The 21,367-nt window shown below is 40.5% G+C and overlaps 1 protein-coding gene across 3 annotated transcripts; it reads right to left on the minus strand.

Annotated features, from left to right (window-relative positions):
• Positions 1-446: 446 nt before the first annotated feature.
• Positions 447-20,124, minus strand: DCTD (dCMP deaminase). Of its 3 annotated transcripts, XM_051616899.1 has the most exons (7): positions 20,038-20,097; positions 19,107-19,282; positions 16,595-16,706; positions 15,083-15,218; positions 5,347-5,463; positions 3,735-3,831; positions 447-1,779 (listed from the first exon to the last, which is right to left on the minus strand). In XM_051616899.1, exons 2-7 carry the CDS (start codon positions 19,217-19,219, stop codon positions 1,701-1,703), a joined length of 654 nt encoding a protein of 217 aa, XP_051472859.1. In that variant the 5' UTR covers positions 19,220-19,282; positions 20,038-20,097; the 3' UTR covers positions 447-1,700. The 3 variants fall into 3 exon arrangements, with proteins under 3 accessions (XP_051472859.1, XP_051472861.1, XP_051472862.1); XM_051616901.1 differs by lacking the exon at positions 19,107-19,282 and having other exon boundaries at positions 16,595-16,709; positions 20,038-20,124; XM_051616902.1 differs by lacking the exon at positions 19,107-19,282 and having other exon boundaries at positions 20,038-20,107.
• Between the last annotated feature and the right edge of the window lie 1,243 nt (positions 20,125-21,367).

Here is a 21,367-nt window from a genome sequence, read left to right on the forward strand (position 1 = left end):
GTGAAGAAAACAGCCATTTTGCTGCCAAAACAAATAATTCTGCTTCTCCTCTCCCCTCTGTCCCAATGTCAGACCAATATTAATTCAGAGCAAAGAGAAGGATGTGCATAAGCTGTTTTAGTGACATTTTATTAAAGTAATTTTTCAGATTTCACCCTCCCCCTCCACATATGTGCAAACTTCTTCTGACAGTAAGCCACACACCAATTTTGAGGTGGAAAACAGATGGCAGGAAAAAAAGAGAAAGTCAGAAATTACTTTATAAATGGACACATCTTATAATACATTACAATGCTCTCTTTAGTAGCCAAATGGTTCCTGAACATTACGCTTTATGTAATATCACAAATGCACAAGATATGTTTTGAATATGATTGCAAAAACAGCAGAGCTCTGGAGCCAGGCACATGGCTTAATATTATAATAATGAGTCTACTTCAATGTAGTGGATTTTAATAACACTTTAATAATACTGGTATGAAGCCAAATTACATAATGTCCCAAAATATGAAACAAAGCTTTTATAGAGAACATAAAAGCTCACTGAAGTATAACCACATAAAAAACCAAACCAAACAACAAACAAAACAAAACAGCAATGTTATCTAAACAAAGCCATTAGGTGTATTTAATTTTAAAAAATCAAATTAGAGAAAAGGAACTAAAATCTATTCCCAGATCTCAAGATAAAATGAAAAAGGATATAATTTTAGGCAACATTTATGAAAATGAAGGTACTATGCCAGCACTGGGAAACAAGCTAACACCATAATTACCTCTTTTGGCACAGATATGGATATGGGTTAGTATCTCCAATTTCTCTCAGAGGACAAAAAATGATTCAGTTACCTAACAGGTTGATTTCAAGGCTGAACTCTGTTGGATTATCTAGTAACAGCTTAGACCAACCAAGTAATTTCCTCCTACACATGAAAACCAACTCCAAGTAAAAGTCCCAAAGCCAAATAGTAAAAAGCCAAATTTATTACTCCCGTAACTCCTTCCAGTTCTGTTGTCTTGGGGAAAACAAAGACTTGAAGTCACCTGTAAAGCTCAGTCCAGCACAGATCACTCTCAGAACAACTTCCCCTCTCACCCCTCCCCCTGTATGGCACTGCTAGATAGCAATTAAAAGAAAAATCAGTATTTCATTTGTTGGTTAATGCTGCAGAATATCACATGTTCTTTCAGCTGTATAACCTTTTAAAATATTAGTGTTATGCTAGTTGGAAGATTAGTATTTGCATGGATAACATTTTTGTCCTCTATTAGGATCACCTAATTAGATTCACATTTCCAAGAGAGAGATCAACATGTATTAGGCGTATTTCACTGTACCACTGGTTACAATAAGTACTACCATTAAACTGAGTCTAAATCAATGCTGACAGCCTATCAGAGCATGTGGTGATGAATACAGCAAGAATCAGAACAGTTTTCTTTACATACATTATATTGTCTCATTTACATGTCTCTAGACTTCGTAAGCAGTTTTGATAAAGGCATTAAAATTTTTAAGTAGATTTAGATTCCACATGACAAGATGAAGTGAGTGGGACATTTTATGCCTTGGATTTCTTAGATGTCTACTTGAGCTACAGAAGCCATTAAAAAGTTGCAAGTAATGTCAAGATGAAAGGCATTAGCAGCTTTTTAGAAAAAGATAATCACACTCTTCTAGAGACTTAATGAGACTTAATTCACAGAAGCTTTTGACTTGGTCTGCTGTTAATTGAATCAAAGTCGATGATGATCTTGTTACACTTTGGCTTGAATTCCCTAAAATAAAGAAAAATACAGATTAGTTAGGGAGTAGTTAAAACATTTTGCTTGCTTTAGCTTCAGCTAGATTTCTGAAGGAGAAAAAAAAAAAAAAAACCACCTCCTTAGATTCACAGAGTTTTCATCTCTATGGGAGCCAATTATAGTGCACCACACTGAGAGCAACCTGGACAAGAAAGACTTAAGACAAAAAAGACACATGGGGTGGGTTAGCCTGTACATTCTTCGGCTATTTGAGTTCATAAATTACCCAGGAGTCAAAGGATGTTTAACAACTTAGCTGTAGGTGGTGGCATCAAGTTACCAGGAAATTTTCGTTCAAATATAAATTTAAAATGTTTTAATATATATTTACAAATATAGATACACACATATGTATCCATTAAAAAAATAAATATACTGTATGTGATTTATATATACACTTAACTGTATGTATATATAAAAGATTTTTGAAGCATATTTTGATAAATACTTCAATCACTTTTTCCTGCCAAGTTTTCAAAGAACACTTTCAAACTTTGCCTCAATATATTAAAATATTTTTTGTGCTAGGAGAGTAAATCACATTATGTATCATACTGAGCAAAAACCATACTAGTTAAGAGGGAATCATTTAAAAATTGTAACTTTAAAACTGCAAAACTAATACTGCCACAAAATGTTTCCTTTTATGATCATTAGAGCATCTGCTACAGCAATTAGCATGGAAAGTATTTGGGGACTGAGCATGTATTTTCCAGTCTACCAGTAAACAAAGAATTATGCAAATAGTGTGGATTTAGTGCCTAATTGGGCTGTGCAGTTCAGTTCAAGAGATTCATTAAGTACTACCTACATCATTAATAATCAATGCAAGAATGAGTAACAGTCCACACAGAAAAGCACATGCTGCTGACCACAGAAAATCAGAATACTTTGTCCAGAAGAGCAATGTGTAATGCAAGAAACGTTTATCACCCTGGAGAAGTTATGAGAATTGACTTACAAGAGAATGATTTATGCTTCTTAGTCAAATAATCTTGGTAGACAGGAAATACACTGAAGGACTAAAACTGAATTTCAAGTACTGCTGTGTTTTTTCATGCATGTTTCTCAGCCCAGTAGGTACCTTTCATCCTAAAATTTTATCTGTCAGAATTGTTATGTTTGCAAATTTTTCAAAGCCTTTATATTAATATTGTAAAACTTTTTAGTGTTGCAAAGCCTTCCTGACTGCATAATTAGCCTCACCCACAGCATGTTAGTGCTATCAAACTAGCTGTTGAACAGATTGTCTTTAGGCATCTCTGTCAGTGTCTTTAAAAACCCCTCTCTTCAATCAATTTTCAGATTCTCATTACTTTAAGGCAAATATTCAAAGTTTTATCCTTTTCTCACAAGTAAAGCTGACCAAAGAAAACTGGACAGTTATAGGCACCAAGAATCAACTATGGGTGTCTGGTTTGACACCTTCCTAAATTGACTGCAACAAAAAGATACTGAAGTTCCAATAAGGATCAGGTAATCCACAAAAAAACCCACCTCAACTGGCCACTTCAGTCCAACTCATAACAATTCAGGTTGTAAGGGACTTCAGGAGATCATCTAGTCTAACTTTCTGCTCGGAGCAGGGTCAGAGATGACTCTTCCAAGTACAATGTAAAAAATAACCTTCACAGTCCTAATTCCACTTGGAGTCCAGAAATTCCAAATGGAGTATTCCAAACAGACCATTTTCTCATTCAAATATTACAAAATTTAAATTTAATCACACACAAGACAAAAAGAATGGTGCAACAGTTTGTCAACCCAGTATCTCTGGCAGGCATACAGAGCAAGTAATCTACAAGCACCACCAAAGAATAAATGCTGCATGATGCAAAGAAGAAAAACTTTTGTCGCAACGTTGGTCGTTCACATACTAGTTTTTTCCTTTCCAAAATAAAAAGAAATCTAATTCAAAGTCCTCTTACCTGTATGTAATACCTGCTAAATCAAACATACGGCGTGCAGCTGTCATTTCCGTAGTGTCATGATACTTGTCAGACATAAAAATAACTTCCTTTATGCCTAAAAAAGTAATATAGCAAAAATGTTACAATTACATTGAAGAAAAAAAAAAAAAGGAATGCCATATAAAAACTAGTGCACAAAATCAGAAAAGGCAGCATTCATTCACATAGTCTAAAACTCCTTGGTACACCCCTACTTCCCAAAATACTATATATTGTGCTTGACAATAAGGGTATGTAAGGTAGAGTTCTTTCAAAAATGTTGGAAAATTTTTCTCTCCTCTTTCATCTAAATGCAATTCAGAAAACCAGGCAGGCAAAAACAACAGGCAGACTAGAAATTAAGCACTTTTGCTGAAGTAATTGAAAACCTACCTTTCTGTCTCTCTAATATAGATGTAATTCCCCACAAAGAATTGAAACCCCAAATCCTATTCCCCTTCCAAATGCCGAGCTATAAAAGGATGCTTCTCCCATGTTTTCTGTTTTGTAAGTAACTCCCAATCCCAGGTTCAAAACTCATAAAGGCATGCTGTCTCAAATTGCTCAATTTATGCCTAAATTAATTAAGCAGGAGAGAAGTGTAAAGGCTGACCCAAGAGAATTCACCAGCGTTTCACAGCCTCTCAACATCCTACTGTAGTTACCAGACAACATAAATAGCAATACGTTGCAATTTAATGCTGACCTAAGTGCATATGGATGAGTGACTACATGGAGAAAAAGCAGCCAATCTATCTTGAAAACCATTTGATTTTCATTCTCTAAATAAGAGAAATGTAGAATAAATACAGAATACCACCATCATTCTCCATTCCCCTCTCTTCAAACCTTACTGACCAAAATAAAGAAGTATTCTGCTCACTGCTTTCTTCCCATCCATAGCCATCAGTGGTGAGAGAAACTCCCCAGAACAGCAATCCATGCCAGGATTGCAAAGCTTCACTCACTGAGCAAATGACATGCTACCTTAAGCACAGACCCTAACACAACTGAAGCCTACTGCAGAAATGCCTCATCTGAAAAAGGCAACACATTTAGGCCAGCACACTTGCTGCAATGGCACAGATTTATAACAATTGTAATGAAAGACATAATTAAAGTTGGCTCATAGAAGTCTTATGACATTTATGAGCAAAGATATTTTAAAATCTTCAAATATCTACCATGCATCACATTCAAATTAAAATTTCATGTATACACTCCCAACAGACCTTTTGTCATGCAGAAGTTTATTTCTTTCTGCCCTACTCCATTCAATGTGTCAGAGCACAGTAAAATTGACAGTAATTATATGCAACGCCTGTGTTGTTCTTTGGCAGCTCCTGGTCTAAAAAGTTACAAACCTAAATTAGAAGCACACTTAGAATCACAGAAGATGCAATTAGCACTGGAAAATTTTTGGCACCATTCAGATGAAAAAAAAAATCCCACAAGTAGTGTCTTATGAAGTCGATGGTGCAATTAATTTAGATCTAACAGCAGCATTTTAACATCAAATACATCCACGGTAAGATACCAACGAGCAAGAAGCACTGCGGCCCTGACAAATCAAGCTGGCACTACTCCTTACCTGCCTGGATGATGAGCTTTGCACATTCATTACATGGAAATAAAGCAACATACATGCTGCAGCCTTTCACATCAGCTGAGTTTTTGTTCATGATGGCATTCAGTTCGGCATGGCACACTGGAGAAAAATAACATTTATAATACCATTCATTAATCAGTCAAACTAAAAGTGTAACAATGTAACTGCTTACATTCTTTCAAAGGCAAATTGCTTGCACAGCTTGTCATAAAGAGCCAAGGAAGAAATAAAAGCAGAAATACCAAGATCAATGAAGGTCAATTGTTCTGACCAGGCTGCCGATTAGTAATGATATCATTAAGCACATTAGCATTGCCACTTGCTAACACCTATTGCAGGCAACAAAGCTGTAGGCTGTGGGCCAAGTAGTTGCAACCACCCTAAGTGAAGCAATATCTCACAGCTTCACAACTCTCTGGAGTATCTAATCGCCAGTATAAAACAGCTCATTTATGTGTTTACATGCATAGATATGAACAGTCTTATGGTTATAAGAGTGTACCGTGTGCTCTTAAAGGCAACAGAATCGTGGAGTAAAGCTGAGCAGCTCTGTCCTCTGGGTCTCAGAACGGCTCATTGCTGCTTCATGATTCTCTCACCCCAAGAATACACAAGACACACTCAACCATAAAAATGTCCCAGCTTTAATATTAAAGTGAGTTTACAGCTCATTAAAAGGTGCCAGACTTCCCAAGCTGGAAAACAGAGTCCTCTGTTTCTCCATGGATTTGAGATAGGCCAGCTAACAACAGACTACCCCGCCTTATTCCACCTTAACACAACAGCTCCCTCTGGACAGATTGCCCCTCAGTGTGTTAAGTCTTCACCCTGTACACACCAGCAAATTATCTCATGTGTTACCAATACAGGTGAGAAGAGCACAGTTTCTGTGACATTCACCATGAATCTCTAAAAAAACATAATAATCTCTGCGAGAACTCCCTGTTTACTCCTAGGAATGACAGCAAGTTGCATAATTTATGTATCTGCCTACTAAGAAACCGCCTGCTGCCCTGACTTACTTCATAAACAGGTACTGAAGTGTGATGTGGGTTTGAGCTCATCTGGAGACCTGCATGTGCAGACAACATTAGGAGTTTTTCCACTGCTTGTTTTAAATAATGGACTAAAAAAAACCCCAACAAAAACAAGATAAAAAACAACCAGCATTTTCCTCTCCCCTGAACACATTAAACCAGGCAAAGCTATGAGCACGAGCTCTTGGTCTACTTGCTACAATGTACTGACCTCTGTGAGACTGATGTCACCACACAAAGAATGAGTGCAGCACCTTCAATATGCAGGACCCCTTGCTAAATGGAAATGTTTTCCGTATGTGCTAAATAAATGTCTACATGGAGTTTTCTACAGAACAGGTAACGCACTATAAATTTACAGCCTAACTCACAGCACACTACTTTCCCATGTAGACAAGTCACAAAGGACCAAACACTTGCTAAAGAAAGTGCAGTATCGACTTCTACAAGCAGTCCCCAGCATTGCCATGACCACACTGTCCACGTACATTCTCATAAATAGTAAAGCCAGAAACTAACAAAAAAAAAAAAAAAGGAAATTAACAAAAAAGCACCCCAAACCCAAGCGCCTCTACATTAAGGCTTCTATTACTATTATTATTTCCACTGCAACTGTAATCAGGTCACACTGTATTTTAAACATATGCCATTAAGTGCACAAGGTATACAATTCCATGAACCTATATATTTAGAAAATCCAGAAAATACATTTAACTCCAAGTACACTACTGAGTTGCACTAATCTTACGTAGCCTTCACAATAAATAGTTAGAGAATTATTTTCTGGGGTTACAGATGATGGAGTGAAACAGAGTATCATTATTTCCACAAGTGGAACTGGGTTATGTCAACAGGACAGAAACATCACTTTTAAATTTCTTTGAACAATATACTTACGCTCCAGGCAGCAGTCTAATATACGGAGGGCTTTCAGAAAGAAGCATGACAGAATGTTTTCAAAGGCTCACAGAGCTAAAAAAAATACCCAATTCCTTCAATAAATATTTTTCCTTCACTAAAACTCAAGAAATCTTCAGCCACAAAACCAGACAAGTTTCTTTATTACTACTACTACAAGTATCCTCCCTGCGCCAATGAGAAATGAAGGCCCTTTCCACAGACTTCTATAAACTTTCAACACCAAATCTCTTCCCAAGCAAAAACAACTCAAGCCAAAATAATTTACAGAAGATAATCTGCTGGAGCAAGGGAAAACAGAAATTCTACCTTCTGATCATCTTAACATAATCTGAAGTTAAGAATAATTACAACTCCTCAGTGTGGAAAGACAACACAGAGACAGTAATAAGGAAGAAACAGAGAAGAATTATTCCAAGGCAAAATGTAGTGGGTCTCCCACAAACCCAGCAGGCTTTCATTTCAAAAACAAAAGGAGATAGATTGTTCATCAACACTATACCCTGAGTACTTCTTACTGCACTTACTGCAGAAAGTAGTACAAGACTAGAAGTTTGCATTGACTCCAGAAGTAATCTCTTTCTTTCCAATTCTATTTTTTTTTTAGTCTATTGTGCTATTAAAATACAAAAACATTTTGGCTCAGTTGTTGGAAGACTATTCTGGGAAACAATCATTAAGTGTATCTTTGTTTTATACATTTCCCTAGACATCTGCTACTGGCTCCTGTTAGGGGTGTTATGCTAGATGGTCTTTCAGACTATCCACATTAGACAAATATGTTTAGGTTTTGTCCTATCACTCTTCATTCCCTCATCCTCATATTCCCCTCTCTGGCAGATAGGCACTGATTGTTAGCCAATTTATAGATTAAATAGTCTATTGTCTTTTTCTTATAGACCTGCCCAGCTTTGTACAGAGCATTAGTGACAGAAAACAAATCCAGAATCCAAAATCCCTCGTTAAAACTAAGTAGTTCACATTTGGGGTGTTACAACATTTTCTAACCTGTTAAGAAATTCTATTAATAGTTATGTATTGTTCTCTCTCAAACAGTAAGATAACCTTTCACAGGTGCACAGTATTCAGAACTCTGTGTATTTAAATAGACCGGTCAAACCAAGAATTTTACAGTATGCTATGGAAGGCTCCAGTGTTTCAGTTTTTCACAAAAATAATATTCACATATAGCCAACATAATACTAAGTCTGCAATACTGGTTTCCATTCTGGAAAAGTGGTTTGAAAAGTATTCTCGAAAGGCTTCATTAGCTGAATAAATAACCATGCAATGAGAAGTTAGTGTGTGCTCTGACATTCCCACTGCCTGCTACTATATTCACAAGAGGAAAAAAAACAGCAGAGGAATGACTGCTTCACTACTGATAGCTTTAACTGCTGGTGTTTCTACCTTTTCTCATTGCATACTGCTTTCTGTTGCATATATGAGGTAGCACTCATCCTTAAGTCCACCTGTAAATAAGAGACCCTTACGTACCCTATTAATGGTCATTTTTTTTGATTAACCACTTTAATGTGAACATGCCCTTAGTGGGTTACAGAGTCAAGAAGTACTCTTCCCCCACACTAAGTGTTCTGACTTGTGATTTCATACGAAATGGAGGACTAGTCAAAGCATTTTTCAATACTTACATGCTTGATGAAGAGCTTGGAGTATGGACCACCATTAACGTGTCAACTTTTAAGAAGCAATCATAGAAGGAGCTGGAGGGAGTGACCTTTCTATGGGATTAATTACAAGCTAACTGAGTCAGACTATGAATTTTGAGAAATTAAGCACTAAATATGATGCTACATTTGAAAATAATACATTCCAATGCATATAGATCATCATGCAGCATTTTGAATTATTTATTATCATGGAGACCAGTGATGAGTGGCTTTCCTCAAGGATCAATATTGGGACTGGAGCTGTTTAACATCTTTATCAGCAACACAGACAGGGGAATTGAGTGCACTCTCAGCAAATTTGCTGATGACACCAAGCTGTGTGGTTGTGGATGCCTCATCCCTGAAGGGGTTCAATGACAGGCTGAATGGCAATTTGAGCAATCTGGTCTTGTGGGAGGTGTCCCTACTCATGCATGGGCGGTTGGAGCTAGATTATCTTTGAGGTCCCTTTCAGCCCAAATCATTTTACAGTAAGTTTTTACACTGCCATATTAACCAACTTGACAAATATTATGGGTTCCAAATTCAGATACATGGTAAAAGCACACTGTTCTTCAGCATAAACCCGGCACAGAAAGGGCTACAGGGAGTTCATTAATTGGCCCACTTCTTCACAGTGTTTTGGTAAAATCTTCACCTTTTCATGTTCATCCTTTATCCAACCCATATTTGTCCAAGCTCCACCTACCCATTAGCCTTTACTGGCTGGACCCCTGACACTGGACAAGGATCATGGAAGGGACCAAAATGTTAATGAAAGGAACGGGGTCTGGAGTGACAACCACTGGGGACAGTGGTTGATGGATCTGGAATTTGCAGAATGATATCAATCTTTTTACAGCCTTTGAGAAAGCATAGGGATTATTGCTGGCTATTGTTTAGGGGAAGACAGGACACTGATGTTGGGCTGACTGTGCCCTGAGCCATTCTTACTACTCTCTATCTCTGTGTGCTGCAGGAAGAGCAGTCACTGTGGCCAGGACAGGGAAGCAAGGTTAACAACCCAGCCTCATAGCTTTCTCTCGTGGAAAAGGAGAACTGGGAAGCGAAGACGGCATCCACTCAACCCATTTGTGAACATCACAAAATCTGCTGGGCGCAGACCAGAGAAGCCCCTCCCAAACCTGAGAAGCATTAGCTAATCCACTTCATTGCTCAGTTCCTCCCATCCTCCTCCAAGTTTGTTCTACTCTTACCAGAACACAGAAGCAATTCTTAGTGCACAAGCAGAAAGAGCTAAATTATTCTTTGTGCTTCTGAATCTCCAAACTTTATAGAGATTTGATGCATGACACCAGAATTGGACAGAATTTCATGCAGGACAAGAGAGTGAGTGGCTGTAGGTGGAGACTCTCCTGCAGAACCCCTCTCCAGCAGAAGCTTCAGCTTTGCACTGCCAAATGGAGAAAGAGAAGCACTTCTTCATAGTGCCTCATCTAGTTTTTGTGCTGTCAAAATAACAGCTTCTACAAAAGTAACATTTGACTGAATATTTTTGAGTGTTCATCTCTAAAAAATTGACAAAAAGCTCATAATCCTAACATGAGGAAATGTTGATAGCAGTTTATTTTACACAGCAGATACTATTCAATTAGAGCATACTTTTTGTCACAGCACATATTTTATAGTATCTGAACCTGTATAAATATTTGTAAGCATATTTACCCAACATTTTCTCTATTGCTCTGAGGTTTTTAAATTTGCCAGTCTTTTTAATTTAAAACTCTCTTAATTAGAGACTGGTTGTCAAATGGATGTTCTTAGCAGCGACAGAGGCCATAAGAGGAGCACAGCAACTAGCATTAATGGGAAGACTTATCTTAATAGTAGAAAAATGTAGTATTTAAAATGACCAGTGAGAGGAAACTGAGCATCATCAAATGCTTGGATTCATCTGACAAAGAGGGCACTCATTTTTTACTCTGAAAGCCGGAATTTTGTCTAATTATTAAGAAGCTTCTGCACACGGCACTTAACACAATGCTTCAGGAAGAGCTTTTAATAAATAGCTTTTCAAAACTGGCCTTTCATTTTTCTCTATGTGCACAGAAACATCCCTGCTCCTGTCACTGACTGGCAGCCTGGAAAAAGTTCCAACGTAACAATGAAAGCCCGGTTTTATGTCGTCAAAAAAAGAGTTCTGCAGAACACCCAGTGCTTTCTGACATAACAAGTCTCTCCTACTAAACTGTTCAAGTATACACAACAACTAGAAAGAGAAAAGTTTTAATGTCTTTCACATCTCTCACAGGGGATGCAGTGTCAATACCAGTGATCCACATCACTGCTGCTGTAATAATCCAAACGCCTTGCAAACATTTGCATCCTGAAAGGTAAAGTGAGCACTACCTACCACATATTACAGAATCACAGAATGTTAGGGCTTGGAAGGAACCTCTGGAGATCATCGAGTCCAACCCCCCTGCCACAGCAGGACCACCAGAGAACATTCTGATGCTTTCTTTCAGTAGCAGCTCAGGTTCACTTAGATATGGATAAATACATTTTTTTTTAAATCAAGGACAACCCTTTCCCTAACACTTAGCTAAGCAGAACCCACACTTGAGGGTGGCAGGTTAGATATGCACAGTACACTGCAGCAGACATAGATAACTGAGACACTGGTGAATTTCAAACCAACAAGTTTCAAGATACAGCAAAATTTACGAGCAATGGGACTTGTCTGGCCTTAAAACAAAAGTTCAAAAAGTTACTGTTATCAAGAAGTGCACAGGGGAAGGGGGGAGGAGGAAGGGTTAAACATAGTGAAAAGAAAAGCTAGAAGAACAACAATGGCACACACAAGAATGTATAAGCTAAGCACAAATAAATTTAGGGTGGAAAATGTATGTTTTCTAGCCATGAAACAGTGAATCTGATCAGAGCTGTACGGTCAATGCATCCATCTGTTCTGCTAGAGCTCAATGAATTTATTATAGGATCAACTAACACTTCTGCAAAGATAGCCTCTGGGTCCAATCCCCTACTATGTCTATGTTACTGCACACAGACAGGGCCAGGGGCCAACCGGCACAGAGTAGCTCACACCCATCCTACTCACGCCTTGCTCCATCAGCACTATTAGCACTTGGCCCTGGCTTTCCTGAAGGCTCCACATCTCAGCAGTCTCACATCTCAGAAGTCCCAAGGCACCCGATACTTATTTTGTATGTCTCAGTTGAAAGTGCATAAAGAAATTAGATTAGTTTTTTGCAGCCCACCAGAGCGGTGTTTTCACAGCATGAAACACTGCATTGCATATCTCCCAGTCTGGCCTGAGGGATGGGGGAGAGTTAAGCATACCATCTCAGCAGGCTTTGCGTTATAGGCCTACACAGGATGACAGTTTTCTTACAGCCTTTTTTCCACCTCCCCCAGAAGACTCTGAGTGAGCGATACTCAGGCTTTGTTCTGGAGAAAGCTAGTCAGAGTGGTCCAAAACGGACAGGAACTGAGCTAATGTTTATGCCTAACCTACAACAGTACATAGAACCAGGTGGTCAGCACTGGATCCACCCCAAGCCCTTTTCTGTAGGGCTGCAGATGCATGAAGTAGCTCTAGAAGATGTCTTTCAAGTCACATGCACAATTGTCATCAGCTTTACCTAATCAGCTACGTTGCAGCTCTAGAGATGAAGGTGTCAGCATTCCCATAAAAAGATAATGGAGCTCACGTTAAGATTGTACCATCTCTGAACAAGCTGCTCAGGAAAAAGCAAGGATAAAAAGTTCAATTTACACAGATGCTGTGATGATTACCAAAAGCGGAAAGGAAAACATGACAGTTTAATGAGATTTTAGCAGCAATTCTATGCGTCTCCTTACATCTACCCGAATTTTTTAAAGCAGAAGATTTTTTTTAATATATACTTGTCTAGTCTGTCAACTGTGCCACCAAGATTAATAAGAAACTGCTAGAGTTTAAATGATCCGTGAATTACAAAATAGGTCATTTATTCATCACAGCAGACACTTTATGTTACAAAGTTGTGACTTTTTAATGAGGTGAAGACTCAGATTCTTGGGGGGAAGGGCAGTAGTTAGACCAAGTCCTAGAAATTAACTTATCTCTCCAGGCTGTTAGGTTCCTTAATGCATTTTTTTTAAATCATGTACTAGAGTTTTTTTACTCTACTGCACATCTTTTGGAGCCAATGTTAACAAAACAAACAAAAAAAATTCTCAGGTGATTTTTTACAAGGATTCCTCACAAATTCATGCATCGTTTTTAGTTTAAATTGGTCAGCTTAGATTTTAGTGCCTAGAACACGCTCCGGTCCCGGAAACCACCCCCACTCATCTTAGTTCGGAACGAAGACCTTACAGCAGCATAAAGATTCAAACAAAATCAATATCTGTTTTCAGTACTTTATATTTAATCAGTGGTCTAACACTTGTTTCCTCACCCTATAAATAAAGAGCAATCATACCCAGTTGTACCATTACAGTACCATCACTGTATGTAAAACCAGTGCTTCTGTGCTTTAGAGCAGACTTAAGATTTGGCCAGAGCTGGCCCTGGTATCAGGAATACATGTCTTAGGAAAAAAATAATATGAAACTGTCCCAAGCTTAAGAGTTAATGTTAGAGGTTATAATTAACTGATAAACTGACAAAGTGCTGGAGTTTTAAGAACTCAAAATATGAAACTGATGAATTATGTGCTGAACCGCTGCAAACCATCTTCCACTTCAATGCTATGGGAAACCAGAAAATGTAATGCTGGTTTTTAGAGAGAGCTCTGGATGAACACAGTCAAAACTCATGCAAGTCTAATTTCTGTATCAGACCAGTTCTTAGAAGCTATAAGTAAAAAATGGAATTAGTAGGCAGAGATAAATACTGTGCACTGGAAAACAAGGTCTCTTTACAAAAGCTTAACTCTTGTGCTCATTTCCGCTCACCCATGCAAAGGGAAGGGAAAAATTTTCAGGGCTCTTGTTCAGTTTTGGGATTCTTCTCCAAGCCATTCCTGAGCCCAGGACAGGCTGAGAAGCAGCACAAGATGAAGGAGCTCCTAATACCCATTTTTCCCGTGCCCATGTCTTTTGCTGCATTGATCTCACCCCACACAGGTGCAGCAGGAGCTAGTGTGGAAGTAGAAAGATGAAGAAGGGGGATTTAGGTGAGCATACACTCTACTCCCCACTTCCTTATCATCCTAACTACAGTTCCTCCCTAACACTAGCTATTGCAGGCTGCAAAGCAGCTCTTAACTCCACTTCCAAGCCCAGCAGACAGCACCGATGGCATGAAGCCTGAGGTAGCCCAGCAAGTTGACTCCTTGGTTCCTGCAAACCATGGCTAGCCCAGCAAAGTAACCCCACAGTCCTGCTGACAGGTGCTTTGAGATGTGCAGAGGACCCTTCAAAGCAGACTTGCAGAAAGCAAAACTATGCCTGCTGCAAAGACAGGATCCAAAGCAGCACTCAGCCACATTAATGGTGAAACTGTCCTTGCTCTTCATTCCTTTTGACCATTTAGTAAATGTGAATCAAATCAGAAGCTGAAATAATAAAATACTTCATCCATAGCAGGGCAGACCCACTGCACACCAGATGAGGCAAGAATGGCTTGGAACAATAGAATGCAACCACATACTTCCAGACAAAATTAACCTCTTTCATAGTATGTATTGCCTATGCCACCAACACCTGAGCACTGCAATTTCCCAGAAATGCTGGAGTTTACAATTTTAATGTCTGTATTTTAGACCTTATTATTTGTTTTGCATACACATGCTTTCTGTAATTTCTGTGGAGAACACACAGAAGCAGCAATCATCTGCATACAGTGCAACTGTGTGCTAATGAGCTGGATTATATTTATGAGTTTTCACTAAACAATTCAAAATGGCTAATCATTTATGACCACACTTCACCAGGAAGTCAGTCCTTCATAAAGACTATTTTCATTTATTTTCAGAGCTGTGCTTTTTATGCTGATGTACCACATACAGGCACATCAACAAAACCAGGTGAGCGGAAGAAAAACTGATCAATGTTTTACCAGCTGAACTTTCACATATACAGATGTCACAAGTCTTACCTGTCAACCATAGGTAGCCTTACCATAAGGGTATTTTGTGTCTAGTTTATGTGCTGCTGTTCTTGTCCAGGGTAGGACATCATCGCTGCAGCCATTGGGCATCCCATTGTATCCAATTCCAACAATCTTGTTTTCCGAATTTACAATGCAGGCACCAACCTAAACAAAACCAGATTTATATAGTAGCAACAGCATGCAAAGCCATGTATCAACAAGAACAATGAGACCTGAAATTCAGTCCTACAATTTTAATTTAAGAGATGCAAGCTTCACTTTATATTAAGTCACATCATCTAGTGAGCAAGGCTACAATTATACTTAATTGGTGGAGCTTTAAAATAAATCCAGGCAGATGCAATCCTGCTACCCCTCTGGTCACACAGTCCCCATCCCAGCCTGCCAGCACTGCTCCTTGTCCAATAGGAAGTGAACCTAGTTGAGGGAGCAGAATAGGCACTGAATTAGCCCAATAAAATGTAAGTTTTCTGCCAGTTCAACCCCCCATACTAGCTCTTCCAGCAGCAGCAGCAAAAGAAAAGATATGGAAAATGGAACAGAAATGCAGTAGTGTTGACCCAGGCAGAGAAAGGCTCACAGACCTCTGTGGCTTGTTTACGCCAGCACACACCAAAATACCAGACCTCTGAACTCCCATCCTTTATTACTTCAGTCCAAGTCTGCACAGGGACCCTTCTTACAGAATGATGAAGTGTCCTTGTTTTATGTTCTCTGCCCTTATTTTAGATGTATTGAAATGGCAACAGTACTAGTTTTAAGTTATACAATGTGTTTATCAACCAGCTCTTGGGTAAGAAGAATTTAGCCCTAAGTGAGAATTTAGAGAATTAATAGCCATAATGTACAGAAAAGCCAGTGAGTAACTACAAAAACTGTTAACGTGCATTTTACTCTATTGTTTTTCTGGTATTTGCTTCCTGAACTTTTTCATACAAAGGAAGACCAACAGGATGGCTGGGTTCTACAGAACAGCCTGTTTCAGGTGATGTATCAATTGCCTCAAACAAATATTCAACAGAGGCACATGAGAGAAGCAAAGAATGGGGACAGACAGCAATGCAGAGGGGAAAGGGGAACCTGAGGGAGGAACTAAACTAGAAGAAAACTCCAGTCAGCTCAAGAACAAACAAAGGCAAATTTTTATATGCTTACAAGTGAGGAAAAGGAACTTGTAAAATGCTGTGTCTTAAAAAAATATGATCTAAAACTTTCAGTAGTTTTATCCTCCTCTAGCACTAACTATATTTACAGGAAAAATGAGAGAAAACGCTTGTGTTATTTTAACCTTCAGATGAAAAGAAGATTTACAGAACTCCAAGCTGCAAATATACACATGGAATTATACACGAGGTCGTGCCCCGTAAGAGAATTTTTGTAACAAAAGGTGCTGACCATTGTAAAAACTGAATAACTATATACTGAAATAACTTTTAATAAGAAATCCTTGAAAGCGCTACATGTGCATCTGATATGATGTGCAATATAGATTATGTTATTCTTATAAATTGCCTCCTTACCTGAGAACTTGGATCCTTGCTTCTTTGTGCTGACAAAAAAGCTACTGCCATAAAATATTCAGGCCATTCCAAATAATCCTCTCTTTTTTTGGAGGACGCTTCATTGCCAAAACTACTTTATGGAAAAAAATAACAAAGCAGCCATCAGCAAACAATGCATAGCTAGAGTTATTACAGGTTGTATTTTTTTAATATGCACAAGTTTAAAGTTACCCAGATCAAAAGCTGGCTAAGGATCATAGAATCAATCGCAGGATGGTCTGGGTTGGAAGGCACCTCAAAGATAATCTAGTTCCAACCCCCCTGAATGGGCAGGGACACCTCCCACTAGACCAGGTTGCTCAAAGCCCACACATTCACTAATGTTTTAACAGTAAAACCATCAGTGTTGTGTGCTTTTCAGGAACTTATATTTGCAAAACTTCCTTTCAGAGGAAAGGCATCCAAGCGAGGTTGCAAATTTCGGTTTTAAGTAAGAAGGCTGAGCTATTCAGAGCACAGAGCTACCCATTTACAGACACCACTTTATTTCTAGGATTCAGGTATACCGTGTACTGGCATTCTTTTCACCCAAATAACATAATCTTTTTAATGATGACTGCACTAACTGCAAGCCTCTAATCTAAGCCCTTTTGTACTTCTGCCTATGACAAGTGCTCACTAGATTTCTATTTGGTAGCTTCCTGTGCAGTCATTTGTTTCTGCCCACACAGTTACTGCGAGGAGTTTGTCTCTCGTTACAACACTTACCACCAAAATTCTGTGGCCATTCTGATAGTCCCCTGCTAAGTTTCTCTTTGAGACTATGTCCTATGAAAGCCTTGGAAAAACTGAGAGGAGATCAGTTCAAGAACTTTTCCCTTAGATATAATGTATAAAAGTGGCACAAAAGTTTCCTGCACTGTGGGTTTATTTGGGGGAAGGAGGAAAAAAAAAAAAAAAAAAGTAATGCATCATTTTCTCTTGCCTGCTTATGGCTGAAAGACTGCTTGGACAGTGTAAGAAACAACAGAGGAATTTCTGTGCTTTTCAGCTTAAAGAGAGGAAAGAAACTAAACAACTGAACTGAAGGGCTGCGGCTATTTCCTACTAAGAAATAAAAGTGTTCAGAGAACAAGAAGTTCACAGCAGAAACAAAAAATTAAAGACATACTCTCGGATCTCTCCATGCCAAACTGAACTTCGACAGGTTACCTAAAGTGCCAAGAAAGTTCTTCAGCTAATTTAAGTGATTATTTAAAATATCTCACAAAAGCAGATTTACAAAATCCAAAACACTATGGGACTTTAAATTATCACTTTAATACATTCCCAACTATGTGACAGTCACAGTGATGTCTTTGAAGAGGCACACAACATGAAATGCAGAACTCCACCAAATAAAACATTCTGGGGAAAGGGCTCCAGGAAGACAATAGTACTCTGAACTAAGAGATCATGAAATCTCATTTCATTAAACTATTCCCTAGCAACCCTATTTATTCAAAACACAATAAAAGCTACTATTTACTTTTCTCATAACCACAGAATTGTATATAAGTGCAGGTCCCTCAGAGTACCAACTTCACAGGGAGAGACGCGTGTCTGAAAAATGAGAGGGAGGCTTACATCAAAGAGAACATAAGAGAGAAAAAAAAAAACCCTTACTCAGTTACTCCTACTTAAGATCACCATGTCTGATGAGATAATTCCCTCAACTCAGTGTACAGGAATGCAAGAGTGTGAAATGGGTATAAAACACTTTATTTCTGACTGAGCAGCAGCCAAGGCCTTGGCTAGCAGTCAAGCACACCCAGGAAAATTAAGTTTATGGATTTAGGGCAGCTGATCATCTTCCTTACATTGATTTGCAAGTTCTCAAATTACATGAATGAAAGCTACTCTAGAAAATATAGCTAGCTGCAAAATAAGCAATTAAGGCTTACCCTTGTGATAACTCATAGAAACTTATAAATAAAAATAAAAGCCATGAAGATAACACGGCTCGAGAAGAAAGGGAAAAAAATAATATTTAGATTCTTGAGTGATTAGTAATCTTTAGAAAAGTCTGTGCAAATAGTATTTCAAAGGAAAAATAGTGAAAGAGATCCTGCAGTTAAAAGGACAGTGCCTCCCTTTCAAGTACTTTTTGATTCATCTAGGCTTCCAGTAAGCTGTTACAGCCTGAAAAGGGAAGAAATTTCATTCAGCTACTGTAAGATAGTCTATATTTGTTAAAAATGTAGTTGAGAATCCCAGAACAGACTGTATCACCTCAGAGGACACTCACAATGTTCAGCTACACAATATAGCACAACTGGCAAACCGGTAGTTATCAGACTTTTTTTTAAATCTCCCTCCTTTTTTAAGTTTTCCCTCTGCTTTCTTATCACTGATGTTATGTGCACTATGTTCCAACTGCACTGATGCAGTTTTTTTCCCCAGTATCAAGTATGGTGCTGAAGATCAACTGTCAGCATTTTGTCACTCAACTCACATAACTTACGGTAAATAAAACAGGTAAAGCACATACAAAAAATAAACATCTTCAGCAACACTCTTGTTCCCCAAAAGCCAAGCGGGGTAGGGGTTCTTGATGGCACTCAATACTAGCTGCTTCAAATCTGCGAGCTGTGAAGGTGGCATTTCCTTTACAGGAGGCTTGTCATCCTTCCCCTCATAGCGGTACTGAAACCTGGTGCCTCCTTACTGAGCGGCAAGGTTTTGGAAGGAGAGACGGAGAGAGAAACCAAACCTTACAGCAAAATGACACCCTAGGCATTGAAAATTCATAGCATCATAAAGTGGTTTGCATTGGACGGGACCTAAACGACCACCCAGTTCCCTGCACGGGCAGGGACACCTCCCACCAGGCCAGGTCGCTCAAAGCCCCCTCCAACCCGGCCTCGAACGCCTCCAGGGACGTGGCAGCCACAGCTTCCCTGGGCAGCCTGTGCCAGCGTCCCAGAGCCTCCACGGGATTCCAGAAACGCCTCCCGAGGGGTCGCGGCCTCATGCCCCGCACGGCCCCGCCCGGCGCTGCCCCGCGACGGGAGGACAGGCCGGCAGCAGGGAGCCCGAGCGCCCGGCTCCTCCCCCCCTGCCCCCGCCCCCAGCCCGCCGGGCCGGCGTGCGGGGGAGCGGGGGCGTGCGGCTGCCTGCGGGGCGGCCGGTGTGCGCCGGCAGCCGCGCCGGCCACGTGGCGCAGCCCGCGTCCCGCAGCCCCGGGCGGCAAACCCCGGGCGGCAAACCCCGGGCGGGAGCGGCCCGGCCGAGGAGGGAAGAGGTCTGGTTGCTCGGGAGGGCGCGGAGCTCGGTGCTAACGGAAGGGGCGGCCGCGGGCTGGCGGGCGGGAAGAGCCAGGAGCCGGCATCCCGCGCAGCCCTTCCCTCCCTCCCTCCCTCCCCGCCGCTGCGCCCGCAGCGCAGCCCCGGCGGCGCGGCGAGCCCGGCCGGGCAGCCTACCCGTCCCGCTGGCAGCGGGGCCGCTCCCCGCTCATCCCGCCGCCGCCCCGCGCTCTCGCTCCTCGGCGCCACCGCGCGCAGGGGCGGGGGAAGGGGCGGGCGGCGGGTGCCCCGCCTGCCGGGCCCGGGCAGGGCGCGGGGCTCCGGGCTCCGGGCTCGCTGCAGCTGCAGGGCCCGAGAACTGGCCTCGCTGGCCCGAGGGAGGCCACTTCCACCCCCGGGCTTCTATGAGCCTCCCATACTCTCCACGGGTTACTTTAGCATGTGCTACGGTGGTTTTCCGTTTCCTGGCAGATGCTGCTTTGAATGCTGGGCTTTGACACAAGAACACAGGTTTTTGCCCAGCTCATGCTCTTGAGGGAAATGCTATTTATTAAGTTTTACTTTAACATATTAAAATGTCTAAAAAACAGTTTTGTGTTCTCTGGATATGAAACTGATGTGGGAAATGAGTTGCGGCCTATTACTATCTCCAGCTGCTGTCGGATCTTGCAAGTCTCCCGGGATGCTCAGGTAGCTGAGAAATAAAATATATCCCATTCCAGTGCAAAATAAGTGATACGAACATTAAATGTTGGTATGGTGCCTTTGTCTTCATTCTGTGAGGAGCTGCCTAACCTGGCTGACTGGTTGCTACAGGGGCCTGCCTTTATGGAAGCACTCACATGGGAGCCAGGTACTGATGTTCACCCCTCGGGGCTGCAGGGCATCAGGTGCAGACTGCCCAAACACAGCTGCGCAGGTCCACTTTGGTTCCCAGTGGAAGCAGTAACAGGTGCAACAAAGTAGGTGAGAGCAGTGACAGACAAAAGGAAAACACTTGCCTTTGAGAGCATCCCTGAGAGGGATTTATGTACACAAGCCATCCAGCTTGCGTTGCGCCTGTGCAGCACTGTTGTTCTGAACTTGGTCAACAGACACGGCTGAGATAATGGCTTCCTGCAGCCTGGTCAAAAATCTTAATCTAGGAGGATTCCTCAAGTTGAGAGAAAGGACATTTTGAGGCAACTGAGCACATAGTAGTCCCATCCCAGAAGCTGTCTTTATAGTTCCCCCTTGCTGACCATATGCATAGCAAACTGCATAAGCTAGTACACCAGGTAAGTTAGGTACACCAACATGTGTGCAAGAAGACAGCTAAATCCAGGACCCTGTCATGCTCATAGTTATTCTTGGAGCTATGCCAAAAGAGACAGAAACTGCAGTGATCCAAACAGAGGAACGCACTGCTAATATGCTTTTATATTTAGATTGCTCCATCAGCTAGCTCTCTCTTTTTTTTTCTTTTTTTTTTTAAACAACCATCAAGTATGAAAACATTTCTTAATTT

The sequence above is a fragment of the Apus apus genome, chromosome 4, assembly GCF_020740795.1.
Source record: "Apus apus isolate bApuApu2 chromosome 4, bApuApu2.pri.cur, whole genome shotgun sequence".
NCBI classification, from domain to species: Eukaryota; Metazoa; Chordata; class Aves; order Apodiformes; family Apodidae; genus Apus; species Apus apus.